Genomic DNA, 16506 nt, shown 5'->3' with positions numbered 1-16506 from the left:
CTCTGAGTTCAAAGCTAGCCTGGTCTACAGAACAAGTTCCAGAATAACTAGGGATACTTAGAGAAACCCTGTCTTGAAAAATAAGCAAACAAACAAAAAGAATGGTGACTTATTGGAATAAATATTCTGCCAATAACCTACACAAACAGCTAGAGAAAGTGTTGGGTAAACTCTTAGAACTCTTGTTTTATTTATTTATTTTAACTTACATAAGCCAACTTCTTAATGTGTTCCAGGGAGTTTAAAATTGAGGATGGCAAGGCTGTCATTCCCCTGGGCATAACAGTTCAAGGGGATGTGCTCATCATCATTTATCATGCCAGATCCACTTTAGGAGGGAGGCTGCAGGCCAAGGTGAGTGTTGATGGAGCTGCTTACTATGTATTTTAGCCTCTGCATTGACCTTACTATCCATTGAGCTGAAAGCTATTGTTCCATAAATATTTGGGCCAGTCCTCAATACTCTCTGTGTAACACTGGGCAAAGGGGATTTTAGCCTGAAACATCAAGAATTTCCCCCATGAACATAGGCTGTAGTCTCCATGAAGAGCTGTTGTGCTTAGTATTGGTACCTCTCCTGCCTCAACCCAAGCTGCTCTGACCCTTATGCAGGCATCTTCTCCACTCTCATCAAGCATTTGACAGGGAACACCAACCTCCAGATAGTGTTACCCTATCTGGACGTCCCCCATCTGTCCTGTGCCTTGAGTTGTGTGTGAGAACAGATTGTTGGACCCCATCTAGCAGCTTATGTTCTTGGGGAAGAACGCTGATCCAGGATTAGTATGCAATGCACTCAATGGGTCTCCTGCTGGTCTTCTTGTAGATGGCGTCCATGAAAATGTTCCAGATCCAGTTCCACACTGGGTTCGTGCCTCGAAACGCAACCACTGTGAAATTTGCAAAGTATGTTGGTGTTGCACTGTGCTGCTGTTGGAGAGGGACAGGTACCCAGAACCACTAGCTGAACACATGCATATGGGTCAGTCCAAAAAAAACCAAAATTCTAGCATTTGAGAAGCCTGCCAGATGATGCTGATTATAAAAGTGGATGTAGGCCCTTGCCTGCTTGTGTGCTCTGCCCCTCACACTTTACAAAGGGCCCAAGGGCCCACTTTGTACCCTGATGCCTTTGGACTGACCCTATGCATCTCTTTTTAGAGTTTAGCTAGTTAAATCTAGAGGTGACATAATCAGTGAGTTGGCAAAATCTACTCTTATGTTTTGATTCTTTGTTCTGTGTACAGGGCTCCGCTGGGTACAGAGTTTGGAGGTAGTGTGCTGGTCCTACCTTCTAGAAGCTTGGTCTACTTTTACAGACAAATACATGAACACACACTACTGAGTAATATCCCTTTAGACTGACAGAGGACTTGTGGGATACTGCTATATATGTTCTAGCAACATGCTCCCAACTTGTGATGAGCAGCTGACATCACTCACCACTTCAAGGTTGTTGGTATAGCCTATAAGATTCAGGCTATATTTTCAGAGTCAGGTGTATGGGTCTTGCTCGTGGACTCTCTTCTCCATCGAGCACACTCACCAGCCCTGAGAAGAAAGGAAGTGAGTGCTCCAGGAGTGAGCAGGAAGTTGCCGGGCTGTGCCACCTGCCATGTTGTGTTCTTTCCACTCGCCCATGGGAAGCACTAGAGCTGGTCTGCCACAGGTCACAACCCCAGAGACTACATGTCTATATGTGTGTTTGCTAATCTCTTGCATTTGTGTCTCTTTGATGTTGATTCTTCACTCTGTTTGAGGCAAGGTCTTACTTGCCTGTAGCTTAGGCTCATACCAACTATGTAGCCCAGGCAAGCCTAGAACTCATGTCAATGCCCCAGCCTCTTTCTCACAAGTGCTGGAATTACAGGTGCCTCATTCTTTTTCTTGCAAACAATGACTGTAAACCAAGAAAAATGTAGGTGAAAGATTTATATGATTCAGGTACTAGAGTTAAAGAACAAGAACTTTTAATAGTTCTGATTAGTATTGCTATGGTTTGAATGTCTCCACCAAAATTCGTGCTGGAATTTAATCCCCATTTAGAGTTATTAAGAGGATGAGGACTTCATATGACTATGATGTGGGGGCAAAGGGTCTGGCTTTTGGAAAGCTATTAAGATTAAATGAGGCCATGAAGGTAGTACCCTGTCCATTAGCTTTATATAAGAGGAAAGGGCTAGACTGGGACATTTTGTCTGGCCATATGATGCCCAGTGCCATCTAGGGACTCTATAAAGCTGCTGCCAGCCAAGAAGCCCTCATCAGATACAGCCACCAGTCTCAGACCTCTCAGCCTTCAGAACATAAAAAGCATAACCTTTTATTCTCTCTAAATCAGTCATGATATTATTACAGTAGCAGAAAATGGATCAAGACAACACATTCAGGGTTCTGAAAGTAAAGGTACTTGCCACCAAGCCTGATGACTTGAGTTTTATTCCAGGGACCCAAACGGTGGAAGGAGAGAACCAGGTCCTGAAGGCTAACTCATGTGCGTGTACACCCACACCCATACAAAATAAATACATTAAAATATAACAAAGAATTTTTTAAAAAGAAATTGGGGGGAAAATGGAGGATTTCAGCAGACCAGGAATCTGGAGACAAGACAGATGTGAATTCTAGAACTGAAAACATAGCTGACATGAAGAATTTGGGAAATGTGTTGACAGCAGAACAGGCACAGTGAATTGTAAAGAAGAATACATTCTTCAAACTGAGCACAGAGGAGATGAAGGAAGGCTGAAAAGACAAATAAATGCCAGATCTGAGGTCAAAGGAGAAGAAACAGATTTAGCTCCTGGAAAATCAGTAGACATCAAGGCCAATGAGGTGTCAGGTCTATGCATACCAGGTCTAATAACAAGAAGAGAAACCTCTGCCTCAGAACACAGTTAAATTGATAAAAGCCAGACAATAACAAGCATATGTAGGCAGATGTCATGATTGTCATAGTGACAAGACTGACTAACATCTGTCAGTGAACTGAAGGGCTAGAGGCTAGAAGTCAGTGCAGTAGCATCTTAGGAGTGATGGAAGAAAAGGATGAGGATTCTGTGTCTAGGGAAAGTGCCTTTGGGTGGTGATTAACTTAGCAAATGTGTTCAGGGAAATAGCAGGGATAGTTTATTACTAAAGGGCAGACAGAACAAACTAGAAGCAAGCCTGAAACTAGCTATTAAGATATGAGGAAACTTGGGGTAGTCTTTTAGTATGTAAAATTAAGTGTATGTTGACTACCTAAAACATAATAAATCATGTATTGTGGGCTTTAAGATTTGTTTGGAACTGGGCATGTTGGCACACACCTTTAGTCCCAGCATTCAGGAGGCAGAAGCAGGGGGACTCAAGGCCAACCTGATCTATTAGGTGAGTTCCAGGACAGCCAGGACTGCATAGAGAGACCCTGTCTTTAAAAAAAAAAAAAAAAGATTTGCTTGTAGTAAAATACATGACAGCAGCCCCAAACAGTCAGGAGAGATAACCAATGAAATGTTTTCTCATTAGCCTCTGAGGCCTAGAAGTCAGCAATGTGCTAATTGTAGGCCAAAGAAGTATGTTATGATTCCACAGAACACAATAAAAAGCTTAATAAGGATAGAGGAGAAGAAAGATGGAACACAGAATATGATTAATTTAGGTACAATCAGAATAGAGAGATAACCAGAACCAGAGGAGATGGACAGAAAATAAGCAAACTCATCCCTAGTGTGTCAGCCTGATTCCACATGTACAAAATATGCCACATGAAAGATGATGCTACCAGGTTAACTAAACAAACAACCCAACTAAAAAGACCTCAAGAGCCATGTTGTAGAAATACACATGTGAAGACTAAAAAGGCTAAAAGTAGTGGGATGGCACCTACCACACAAACACAGGCTAGAGATCTAGTCACTGTCGGCAACAGCTAGTGCAGACCAAGGCGAGGTGCTTTGAAAAGTAGCAGTGTGGTGTGCTGAAAGGCCAGTGTTCATGTGCTTGTGGGCACCCATTAACAGAATGGATGAACTGCATTTGATGTTGTTTCTTTTCTTGGCAAGCAGAACAGTAAATAAATCGTTATATAGATCTTTTATACAATGATGAGTTTTTTAAACTTCAGTAACTGAAAAAAACTGATTTCTCAGCTGGGCGGTGGTGGCGCACACCTTAATTGCAGCACTCGGGAGGCAGAGGCAGGCAGATCTCTGTGAGTTCGAGGCCAGCCTGGTCTACAGAGTGAGTTCCAGGAAAGGCTCAAAGCTACACAGAGAAACCCTGACTCGAAAAACTTAAAAAAAACAAACAAACAAACAAACAAAACCTGATTTCTCTTTTTTTTGAGGTATCCAGTGTATGGTACTGTTGCCTGAGTTTGGGGGAGACTTCAGACCACAGAATACTGACTACATAAGCCTACAGTAAGGCAAGGGTGTTAACAAGAGAAGCATACATAAATGTATTGCTCTCCAGAGCAGCTGAACTATAGCTGTAGAAAAGAATTGGGAGCAACACCATCAGATGAGCCTGAGTGGGTCAATCTGGTTATGGAATACACAACAGATCTGAGGTGTCCTGTGATTGAGTGAGGGTTCCAGGGGGATTTCAGTACATTATACTCCAGTCAGGACACAAGTCAGATTTTTATTTACAATATACTACATGTGTGAGAATCCCCTTCATTACCCATTGGAGCCTAGACATACTGGTATCCAACCTCCAGGGCCTGTGAGCTCTGTCTTGAAGACCAACTCCTAGCCCCCTACTCACACGCCCTCATTGTGCCCTCACTGTCCTGCTGGCTAGGCTGGGCATTCTCAAGGTCAGTTGGTCAGGGAAGCAAGAAATGAGCTGTGTCCAGAACTATCATCAACCTGTCTTAGAGGCCGAATCTGCCAAGTACACAGAACACTCTCCGTGGGTTCTCCTGCCTTGTCCCTCCATCCTCATTGATGGCAAGTTTTGGCCTTTCCTCCCTGTAGCTATCAGCTACATGTAAGCTGTTTCTGCCTAGCTCCGTGTAGTTACTAAGTTATGTCCCAACTGAAAGACATATATGGAGGGAAAACCCCTGTCACAGAGCCACCTTGCTCTATCCTGTACTCTCCAGTATGCAAAGGGTTATATCCCAGGCAGGAAGTAGTAAACTAGGGATCTTAAGCATTGCAGGCCCACCTGCATGCTTATTTAATGGTAAGAAACAAATGAACCATTGCTTTGCCACCCAGATTACCACTCTTTCCTCCCCAGCTTTCCTTAGACAGTGGTATTGATAACTACAGTCACAGATTCAGAGAAACCTTGAGACCAGGAGTACATGGCCTCCCTTGGCACCCAGGGACATCCCTAAAAATGGGTTGCCATTGTTGTGTGTGTTTCGTAGATTTTGTTGGCTATGGTAATGGTGTTGATAGGCACAAAATTTAGTATAATATACAGAGATACTACATAGCAAATAGGTTGTAAAACCAGGGTTCGGAATGTTCGGAATATAGAATTTCTTAAAGCAGTGTGGAGCTACCACATAGGAAAAGTTTGTAAAATGATTAAGGTTGCTGCCTTTGAGGTGGCCTGGCTCAATATCCCTTGCTCCCCATGTCCCTGTGAAGTCTGAAGACCTTATGACCTCCTGCTTCCTGCCTGTCCCTTTTCTCACAGCCCAGGTTGCCTCCCTGGACCTTCAGCAAGTCTTGTTCCTAGCTTCTAATAACTGAATCCCAGAAGTCTTGATTTATGATTATCTAGTTCAGATTTTTGCCAAGATGGACATATTTTTATAAAAAATCTATTTAAGATTTCAGAGTACCTGATTTGAACCAATGAAGTTTCTGCAGTATGTGTCTACTTGTGGGTGAGGAGTGGGGCCTAGGGCCTCTGGTCAGGGCTATGGGTCTGCTTGCCTGCCTGTCTTCCTAGAGTCATGCTATGGCAGCTATCCTGTGTTTATTCTGAGCACCTACCTTCCCATAGACATGGGGAACACAGAAGTCTAACTCAGTAGTTTGCCACACTAACAACTAGGGAAACCCTGCCCTGACATTAGGGGAGCAGTGATCCTGGGTGCATCAGCCCTGCTATAAGTGCCGATGTCCCACAGGTAGGGATGGTTATGTGTCCACTGCCTCACCAGCAGTCTTTTATCCTTTCTGTGGATGCTGAATGACTTCTGAAATACCCTGGCCATACTCACTCATTCCCTCTCGGAACCTGTAGGTATGACCTGGATGCTTGTGACATTCAGGAGAAGTACCCAGATCTGTTCCAGGTGAACCTGGAGGTGGAGGTGGAACCTAGAGACAGGCCCAGCCGAGAAGCTCCACCTTGGGAGAATACCAGCCTGAGGGGCCTAAACCCCAAGATCCTCTTTTCCAGCAGGGAAGAACAGCAGGACATCCTGTCTAAGTTTGGTAAGATGTGCCCTGGCTCTCAGTGTACTTGCTCAGGACCCAGTTCTAGTGACTTACATTTCTAGGAAAGATTTACAAGAACAGAGGTGCCTTTCTCCCTGGTTTGGGCACCCCTACCTGCTCTGTGCTTACCTAGGTGCTACAGAAGGTAGCAGAAACTCACTGTTGGATAAAGATGCAGCTATGGTACCAGGGAAGGGGGCCCGTGACACTATGATCCTGAGGCCTCTCATGGTTTCATAAGCCACATGAAATACCTAGGCCTAACATGGGCCCAGCAGGGAAGTCTGTTCTCTTGCTCTACAAAAACAAACTCTAGAGCAGTTGTTCTCAACATGTGGGTCCTGACCCCTCTAGCAAACCTCTATCTCCAGAAATATTTACATTATGATTCCTAACAGTAGCAAAATTATAGTTATAAAGTAGCAGCAAAAATAATTTTGTGATTGGGGGTCACCACAACATGAGGAACTGTATTAAAGGGTCACAGCATTAGGAAAGTTGAGAACCACTGCTCTAGAGTGAGGTGTTGCTCTCTTGAATACATGGGCCTTGCATCTACTTTTGGGGTCAGCACAAAGCTGTGACTGGGAAGGATTTCCTCCAGAGTTAGGTTTGTAACATAAGCTGACTCAGGTCACATCCTCCGGGCATGACTCTCCACTCAGCATAGGTGTCTCCTCTGTTTATGTCAGCCTAGTTCTTACAGAAAATGGAGTGCCTTAGCAGGTTGGGCTTGACCTACTCCCTGTAGCTTCTCTATGGTCTGGATTTGTACATTTTGTGTTTTTAATCTGCAGATAATTAAGTATTCTTAAAAGGAATATATGTTTGCATCTATGTTTATATGTGTGGTATGTTCAATGAGTGTGCTGTGTGTGTTCATGGGTGTGGCACAGCATCCGAATAGAAGGATGGTGGAAATCTACCACAGCCAGACCTTGTTTTCAAGGAACTGGCACAGATGTCCTGATGGCTTACCTGCTGTTGCTCTGGCTGTGCCTTGCCCAGTGTTGTGCCTGGCACAGGTAGCCTGATGTCAGCCCTTTCCTGGCAGGGAAGCCAGAACTACCCCGGCAGCCGGGCTCTACAGCTCAGTATGACGCTGAGGCAGGGTCTCCAGAGGCTGAGATCACAGAGTCTGATTCACCGCAGAGCAGCAGCACGGACACCAACCACTTTCTTCACACGCTGGATTGGCAGGGTAGGCATAGGCACAGCTAATTCTTCATTCTTCCATGGGGTCTAGTCCGTCATATGCCCGTGAACTTACTTGTCACCACTAATTTCTGGCATCAGGCTCTATTAACTACATTGCAGCATTCTACAAGGGCCATATGCTGAGATCAAGTACTTAGGGTGAACTTCATGGGGACAAGCAGAATTGAGGTCTCCTTAGAGGGACTGCAGACGCTACACATTGGCCTGTTGTGGGAGGAATTGTCAGTGAGGATCAAACTCCAGACTCATGCATGTCAGACAAATCCTCTACAATTGAGTTACACATTTAACGCTATTGCCTGGCACTTAAATTAAGAACAGTTCATATATTCTTTTAAGATAGAAAGACACACACACACACACACACACACACACACACACACACACACACATATATTCCCACAAAGCCTGAGATATCAGCTTCATTTCATTATTGAATTGAAGTCATTTGCTGACCAAGTCTCTATATTCATAGTCTTATTAACAGGCCCAGAGGTTCTTAAGGAGCAGAGGAGGGGGCCTCAGTAGAGGGATAAACTGAACCATGGTAGTTTATCATCTCCACCTGGGAGTTACTTTATTTCTTACTGCCTCCAGTTTCTACCGGGCATCTTAGTCCCTTCTTCATGTCTCATAGCCTAGTTATTACAACTAAACACCTAGGATCTTCACCTTGACCACTCACCTCCTTGACATATCCCAGGGTATATCACTACCACTCACTCAGCAAAGGACATTTCCCCAAGAAGTGCTATGGTATGTCCCCTGCTAGGTTGTGGTTTACCAAGGCTCTCCATAGAGATGAAGAGGCTAGCAGGTGGACATGTTTGATGTTGGGCTCAGGGAGGGACTGGGAGAAAAGTCCTAGAATCTTGGCTTCTTTGTTGTTGGATAGAAGCCAGTATTGTGGCTCCAGAGTGGTCTGTGAATTTCAAGCCTCAAGACATGTGCTCTGAGGCCCAAGATTGGCCACTGGGGTGGGTCATGAGGATCCTGGTGTTGGCTGTGTAGTTGCAACATGGGCCCTGCTGAGGCTTCTGGTTATGTCAACTTGTTCTGCCCTCTTACAGCTACCCTAGCATGTGGGTCAATCAAACGATGATTTTCTTTCCACAGAGGAAAAAGAACCAGAATCTGGTGCAGACAATCCCTCTCCTAAGGAGAGTCGGTCTGTCCTGATTTCAGACAGAGATGGAAGTGAAGTGTCAGATGAAGAAGAACCTCCATTCCCCAGAGAGGAGAAGGAGCCAGGGTCTGGAGAAGACACACCAAGACTGGCAGCTGGGACCAGACAGCAAGACTTAATATTTGATGTGGGCATGCTGGCTGCCCCTCAGGAGCCTGCACAGCAGGAAGAGGGTGTTGATCTCCTAGGCCTGCACTCTGAGGGAGACTCAGGGCCTACTGCCCCCTTGCAGGCTTGCAGGGTCCCCTCCAGCAATACTGACCTGTTGAGCTGCCTTCTTGTACCATCTGACGCTGTTCAAGTGGGGCCTCCTGGTGACCTGCTTGGTGGTGAGGCTCCTCTGCTTCTGGCAAGCCCAGTTTCTCTTTTTGGGGTACAGAGCACCCTACAAAAAAGAGTCCCTGACACTGGTATGCATTTCAGTTATGCAGAAAAATGGCTTTATAGTAATAAACAAAGGTTCACCATTCCTGCTGTGTAGAAAAAGGATCATCACTATTATATTGACACCTGGAGAGAGGGAGCTGCCTTCTGGAGAAACTGTGTGTAGCTGCATCAGTTCCTACTGGTCTCAGCTCACAAGCCAAGACCGCCAGAGTTGGCTTCAGGGGTGATGTGTCCATGGGACAGTCGTAAGCTGTGGGTCATTAGGAGAGCAATGTATCCTTGGGGGTGCTGCTGGATGGTCTGAGTCCATATTGTTGAGGAAAGTAAAGGCCTGAGAGCAGGGCAACAGGGCTCCCAGGATGCAGGCTAAGGTATAATGTTTGTCCCTGCCCTGCCTCTGTCTCCTAGTGGACCCGTTTGACCAGCTCCTACTGTCATCCAACTCGGACACCCAACCCAGCTCCAAGCCTGATCTATTTGGAGAGCTTCTCAACCCTGACTCTGTAGCTTCCTCAACACCCTTCCCATCCACCCACAGTGCCCCACCCCCATCCTGCAGCACTACCTTCCTGCCTCTGGGTGAGTATGGCCATGATGAATATTGCATAGAAGCCACAGCTTATGCCCAGAAAGGCCTAGGAGCTCCTACTTCCTGCAGGCCCCTGGGGATAGGGCTCAGGGATAGACCAATGGGCATAAAGGCCTTCTGTCTACTGCAGCTGTGGTGCACTAGGCCTAACATACCTCTTGGTGACTTTCCAAAAGCCTAGAGCTTCTCAAAGCCTGGCAGGACACATTGATGTCTTTTTCACCTCCTTAAGCTGTCTCCTCAAATCTGGAACAGGTTCCACTGCTGTTTACAGGCCCTGCTAGTGAGTGTTTCTCTGGTTTGGGGCTGTGGCTGTGACTAGAACAGCTACTTCTGCCAGAAGCTTTTAGGAATGAGAGGACCAGGAGGGAGGAATGACAAATTAGGGAACAGAAAAGTCCAACTTTAGGAAGAGGCAACAGTATGTTTAAAGGCTGGTCATGTTGGAGCAGCAGGCATGGCCCATTGAGGCAGAAGTTGTGGGGTGGGAAAGAAGAGGCCAGGCTGTCACTCTAGCCATATCTTAGAGAGAAAGCTTGGTTCTTTTTCCTAGCAGAGAGTACATGGTCTGGGGTATGCTCTGGAGGACAGCTGACTGGCCTGAATGACTTATGGGTAGAAAAGGACACAAGCAAAGGACACAAGCAATGGACCAGCAAAGGACACAAGGACGAGCTCTAGATTCCAGGGAGTAAATATAGCTGTAGGTAAAGGACCTTACCCATCATGGGCTGTGTATGGCAGGTTTAGAGAAAGGCAGAAAGGCTCTGAATGCCCTTTCAGAAAGGCAACATACAAGTGTTGTCATTACTGCCTTGTGAAGATGTTGCCTGCTGACCTCTGTTGCTTAGCTTAGTGGCTATCTGCTACATGCTCAAGACTATCAGAAAAGAAGTCATATGATGATGGCTGAGCCCAGCCAGTTCTGATCACCAATCCTGTGAGTTCAGAGTATCGGCTACAAGGTGTCTGAGCAAAGCATGGCCTCAACTGCCTAGGCATACTGGTCCCTTAAGTTGTATGCTGGGTCAACAGGTTGCCCTCTGCTCATGTCTGGGGGTGAGAGAGGTTCCCAAGCATCATGTGAAGTGAGAAGGCACATACACCAAACCTTGCTTTTCTCTGTCTCCTTCCAGGGGATCTCTCAGCCGAGCCCAACAAGGTGATAGCTTCGTCAAGCCACCCAGATCTGCTAGGAGGATGGGATACCTGGGCTGAGACTGCTATGCCTGGTCCAGCCTCCATGCCAGTACCAGAAGGTATGAGCACCAACCCCACTATTTCTGGGCATTCAAGATGGTTACAACTGTGGCCATGGAGTCTCCCCAAGCCCTTTTGAGAAGAGGATGAAACAGGGCTTGCTTACAGATTCCTGCACATTCTAGTCAGCCAATGTGTGGTGACTACAGAATTTTCTGTTATTTGTTCGATGACAACACAGACACTATATAATTGTACAGCCTTTGTTGAGTGGCAGCAGTGTATGGTCCTCCTAGTGTAAGTAAATTTGTTGCAACTTTGTGGGTTTGGTCCCAGGTTTTGGCACCAAAGTGTGAGTTTTGCAACTCTGGGGAGAGGTGTCCTGGCTACCTGGGAGTCAGGTAACACCTTGAGCTGCTTAGGACAGCTCTGATGGCTGGAGCTGCAAAGAGGCAGCCCAACCCTGTAGGGCAAGGTATCCTGGACACCTCAAGCTGCTCAGAGCAGCTCTGCCCTGGAGGTATCCCGGACACCTGGAGCTATTTAGCACAGCTCTGACAGCTGGAGCTGCAAAGAGACAGCCCAACCCTAGAGGGGAAGTTTTTCTGTCTTCTCAGAAAAGTCAGGCCTGGAACTGCTTCAGCAGGGAAGGGTATCCTGACTGTTCAGGAAAGTCAGGCTATACCTAGTGTAATGGGGGATGGGCTCCCCGCAAGACATAGCAATCTTGCTTTTCTCTTGGAGAGCCACTACAACTGTGCTTTTCTCAGCCCCCATTTACGAGGGCTTCTTAGCAAAGCTCTGCTTCTCCAGCCTAAGAAATTGCAAAAATGTAGCAATCTCCTCCGGCTCAGGAGAAAAGTGTTACTTTTCAGCTCCCACTTGCTCAGTCCACTATGGGACATCTCAGCAAGGTTCTTCTGTTCAGCTTCCCCTTACTCAGTCCACTTGTGGGACCTCTCAGCAAGGTTCTTCTGTACGCCAGTGAATGAAAGTCTTCACACCCAAAATTCCTTTGAGAAAGATTTATTTGGGAAGAAGGAGTCCAAGAGGAACTGCTTCTACCATGGTGGAGAGAACAGCTCACAACTGACCAGGCAGGGCAGTTTATATAGGATGTCCGGGGGCAGAGTCAACTGTGATTGGTTATTTTTTTTTCTGCCCAGGGATTGGCCAGTTTTGTGGGCTAGGACAGAGATGGCCCTGATTTCAAGGCCAAACTGTTTTTCTTTTACTGGTTTTTCTTGGCTTTTTGACACTACCTCTAAGGCCAGGGCACATTTCTTTCACTGACTCTGATTCTAGGGACCAAGAGTGTTATTTTGACACTAGTTTCAGAGTCAGGACATATTTCTTTGGTTCTGGGTTTGGTGATAAAGTGTTCATTTTTCTGGCTCAGGTCCCAAACCCAGGCTGTGTTTCTTTCCCTGGTCCTGGGCCCTAGGGCCAGGATTCTACTGTCCTGCTCTGTGATTGGTTGGTTTCACAAATCAGTTGGCCAGGGGCAGAGATAGCTCTGAATTGAGCCAAACTGTGTTTCTTTCACTGGCTTTACTTAGCTGTTTGACCCTTATTCTAAGGCCAGGGCACATTTTATTCACTGACTCTTGATTCTAGGGGCCAAGAGTGTTTCTTTGGTACTGGTTTCAGAGTCAGAGCTTGTTTCCTTGGTTCATTTCTCTGGCTCAGGTCCCAAACACAAGCTGTGTTTCTTTCCCTGGTCCTGGACCCTAGGGCCAGGATTCTACTGTCCTGCTCTGTGATTGGTTGGTTTTACAAGTCAGTTGGCCAGGGGCAGAGATGGCTCTGTTTTGAGCCAAACTGTTTCTTTCATTGGCCTTATCTGAGCTATCTTTCCCTAGTTCTGGGCTCCAGGGTCAGTGTGGGTTTCTTTAGCCATCCCCTTTTCCCTACACCTAGTCTTCCATGCTGTTCCTTTTTCATGAAGGCAAATATGTTTTGGAACATAATTCCTTGCCTGTGTGTAATCAATTGCCCTGTTTGCCCACATTGTACCTTTATGGTTTTTCCTGCGTTTTCTGTGTCTTCTGAAGGACCCTAAGAAAGGCTGTCACAAGTGTGCCATGGCTACTGGCATATGCCCTATTGGTAACATGGATTACATGGAGTAGTTCATATTTGTGAATATCCATTTGACCTTTTTGTACACCTACAGTTCTATCTTGCTGGCACGTTCTGATCCAACACAGTCCTGTTTGCACAGTCTTTGACACACATTCCCCCCTCTGAATACTATTTCCTCAATTTATTTGCTCAGGAACAAGAATTCCTATCTTGTTTCTCATCAGAGTTGGATTATAAATTTAAAAACATTTTACTAATTTAGTATGTATTTTTTAAAAGTTGTACATTTATTTGAATGTGTTTATGATTCAGCACATATGTCACGATGCATTTGTGGAAATCAGAGGACAATCTATGGGATTTGACAGGATGAATGACCTGTCATGTGAATTCTAGGGATCAGGTGCAGGTAATTAGGATTGGCAACAAGTGTCTTTATTTGCTGAGCCACTTGCTAGCCCTTGTAGGTGCTTTCAGTTTCCATTTTTCTTGTATTACAAATGAGGCTGACTGTAATTGTGTATGCTTTTGGTTGTGAGTTTTTTGTTTTTGTTTTATGCAGGAATTTCATGTTCTTTACTCCCTTTTTGACTTTTCCAGATGGTTACTCTGTGTGTAGACCAGACTAGCCTTGAACTCAGAGATCCACCTGCCTCTGCCTCCCAAGTACTGGGATTAAAGGCGTGCACCACCACTGCCCGGCTCTTCATTTCCATTTCACATTGGGAATTCTTTTTTCTTCTTTTCATTTTTTGAGACAGGGTTTTATCTGTGTAGCTTTGGAGCCTTTCCTGGAACTCACTCTGTAGATTAGGCTGGCCTCGAACTCACAGAGATCCACCTGCCTTTGCCTCCTGAGTGCTGGGATTAAAGGTGTGTGCCACCACGCCCCACTTCTTTTTTCTTTTAAATTTTTTTTTTTAAATTTATTTTTAGAAAAGGTTTTTACATTGTGTTTATAAAAAGGGGTTATGGGTGGCAGTGTCCCTATCATGGCAGGCACACAGGTCAGAAGACAACTTGGGTAACTCCATTCTGTTTCACTATCCAGAACCCAGGGATTGTGATGCATGAGTGATTGAACTCAGGACATCAGGCTTGGCAGCAACTGCCTTTACCCACTGTGCCATCTAGCCAGCTCATTTTTTTAATTATTATTATTATTGTATGTGTGTATTTGTGTGTGAGTGTGGATTTACACCTGCTGTGGCACATGTGCATGCCATGGCACACATTTGGAGGTCAGAGGACAACTTTTTGGAATCATTTCTTTCCACCTTGATGAGGTGGGGTCTCTGATTTCTGCTGCACCAACTGGCTTGCAAGCCTCTAAGCAATTCTCCTGATTCTACTTGCCATGTCACCAAGTACCAGGATTACAGATGCACATATCTACATCCAGCTTTTTCACAGGGATCAATCTCAGGTCATCAGGCTTACATAGCACTTTTACCTGCTGAGCCACAATAGATTTTGTTTTATTTTCAGACAGGATCTTAACTATGTAGCTCTGGCTGTCCAGGAACTCATTAGATCAGGCTGGCCTCAAACTCAAGAGATACCTACCTGTTCTTTATATATAGATAACTCTCATCTTTTAAAGATTATTTTTATGTTATTACATAGATACTGGGATCTGAACTTGGGTCCTCATGATTGAACAGCAAGCACTCTTTTTTTTTTTTAACTTTCTTTTTATTTACTTTTTGTGTCTTTCACATCATGCATCTCAATCCCATTCATCGCCCCGTATCTTCATATCTGCCCTCTGCCCTTGCAACCTCCCTCCCCAAATTAAAATAAATTTTAAGAGAAAAAAAAAAAAGAAAAATCTTGTCATGGAAGCTGTAATGTGACACAGTGAGTCATACAGTATACCCTTTTGTCCATATATCTTTACTCAGCAAGCACTCTTAACCGCCAAGCCATCTATCCATCTCCATAGCCATCATTTTTAATGACTAGATAATACTTTGAGTAGTTGTGCAATAAATATTTCAAGATTTTATGCTTAGACTAGTATCAAATTTATATTACTATATCATAAAGGACAGTTAAATTTTAGATTATAGCAAGTGGTACTATGAAGTCAAAACAATGAGGACATTTTCTGGTTCTTGGTACCAAATGTTCAGTGATTTCCCTGGGAAGCAGTGTGGATGCTGGAGCCAGCCGCTCTATCAAGTTTGTTCTATGTGTTCCTCCCAATGTTCTTAAAGAATTATCAAACCTTGAGTGGGGCCTTTGATATTGAAAAGGAGGACCAGGGACTTAGGAAGACTGTGTTTCATTCTATGCTCTGCAAATCTAATGGCTTTTATCCTTTTTCCAGGTACCCTCTTCTCTTCTGGAAGTCACCCAACCCCTCTGGGTTCCCACCCCAGCCAAACCAAGTCTCAGAGCCTAGACCCATTTGCTGATCTCAGTGATCTCAGCTCTAGCCTCCAAGGTAATGAGGGCCAACCCTATGTACCAAGAGGATCATTTTCATCTTTTACTACTCTTGTGTCCAAAGACCCAGGAAGTTTGTGTCTGCTTCCATTCTGAATGCCCACTGACTGAAAGACTAAAACTGGGAGTTGCTGGAAATATGTTGCTGCATGACCCTCATGGCCATGCAGTGAGTGCACCGGCTAACTCCATGGTTATGGTGTGTCCAGGAAGTAGGGACAGTCTAAGAGTTGGTGAGGCTTTGCTGAGTACTGGGTATGACATCAACTATACTTGGTAGCACAAAGTGCTGGCTCCTTTAACAAAATAAAATTGAAATCAGAAAATCAGTGATAGTAAGAATACAAAGAAAAACAGTGCTTTAAATGGCACATGTGTTAGAGGGGAGGCCCAGGAAATAGCAGTGTTTTGACTGGACTGGATGAAATACCTTACATCATAGAGGGACCTGGGACATAACAGCAAGAGGTGCTTGAGGGTGTAGGTTACGTCCTCTAGAAAAGATGAACTAGCTAGGCTTTTATCCCAGCACTTGGGAGGCAGGAACAAGTGGATCTCTGAGTTTGAGACTGTACTGGTCTACACAGAGAAACCCTTTCTTGAGGGGAAAAAAGGAAAAAGAAAAGAAAGAAAAAGTTGTTTGGGGTTACATAAGTGAGTTGAAGGCTAGCCTGAACTGCATGAGATTCTTTCTCAACAACAAATCAATGAAATAAAATGCCACTTCTTTGAAAATAGTGGTAAACAAATTTACTGAGACTGACTGAAAAGGAACTATAGCACAAACCATCGGTGTCGGGAACGGTCAGGGTCTATAAAGTGTAGTCGGAAGTTCCTCCGTTCCTGCCTGCCCAGTAACCTGGACCAGACGAATCTCTCCCACCTGCAGTCTTACAGCTGCTTATAAAATAATCACTCGGGATTATTATATTAATTACAAACTTGTATGGCCTATGGCTTCAGCTTCTTGCTAGTTAGCTCTTTCATCTTAAATT

The 16506-nt window shown here is 45.0% G+C and overlaps 1 protein-coding gene across 16 annotated transcripts in view; it reads left to right on the top strand.

The window, feature by feature from the left end:
- The window catches only part of Gak (cyclin G associated kinase), a 63107-nt gene that overhangs the window by 38647 nt on the left and 7954 nt on the right, over nt 1-16506 (top strand). For 4 of the 16 annotated variants that reach the window (XM_076547096.1, XM_016004314.3, XM_016004317.3 and 1 more), the window contains 8 exons: nt 237-354; nt 827-906; nt 6199-6392; nt 7450-7596; nt 8730-9209; nt 9595-9765; nt 10912-11034; nt 15393-15509. In XM_076547096.1, the coding sequence (XP_076403211.1) occupies nt 237-354; nt 827-906; nt 6199-6392; nt 7450-7596; nt 8730-9209; nt 9595-9765; nt 10912-11034; nt 15393-15509 (1430 nt within the window). The remainder of the gene's footprint in view (nt 1-236; nt 355-826; nt 907-6198; nt 6393-7449; nt 7597-8729; nt 9210-9594; nt 9766-10911; nt 11035-15392; nt 15510-16506) is intronic. The other 12 variants (XM_076547099.1, XM_076547090.1, XM_076547095.1 and 9 more) reach the window with 5 other exon arrangements.

Source organism: Peromyscus maniculatus, chromosome 10 (assembly GCF_049852395.1).
Source record: "Peromyscus maniculatus bairdii isolate BWxNUB_F1_BW_parent chromosome 10, HU_Pman_BW_mat_3.1, whole genome shotgun sequence".
In the NCBI taxonomy this organism is placed as follows: Eukaryota; Metazoa; Chordata; class Mammalia; order Rodentia; family Cricetidae; genus Peromyscus; species Peromyscus maniculatus.
This window is presented reverse-complemented; position numbering and strand designations above follow the sequence as displayed.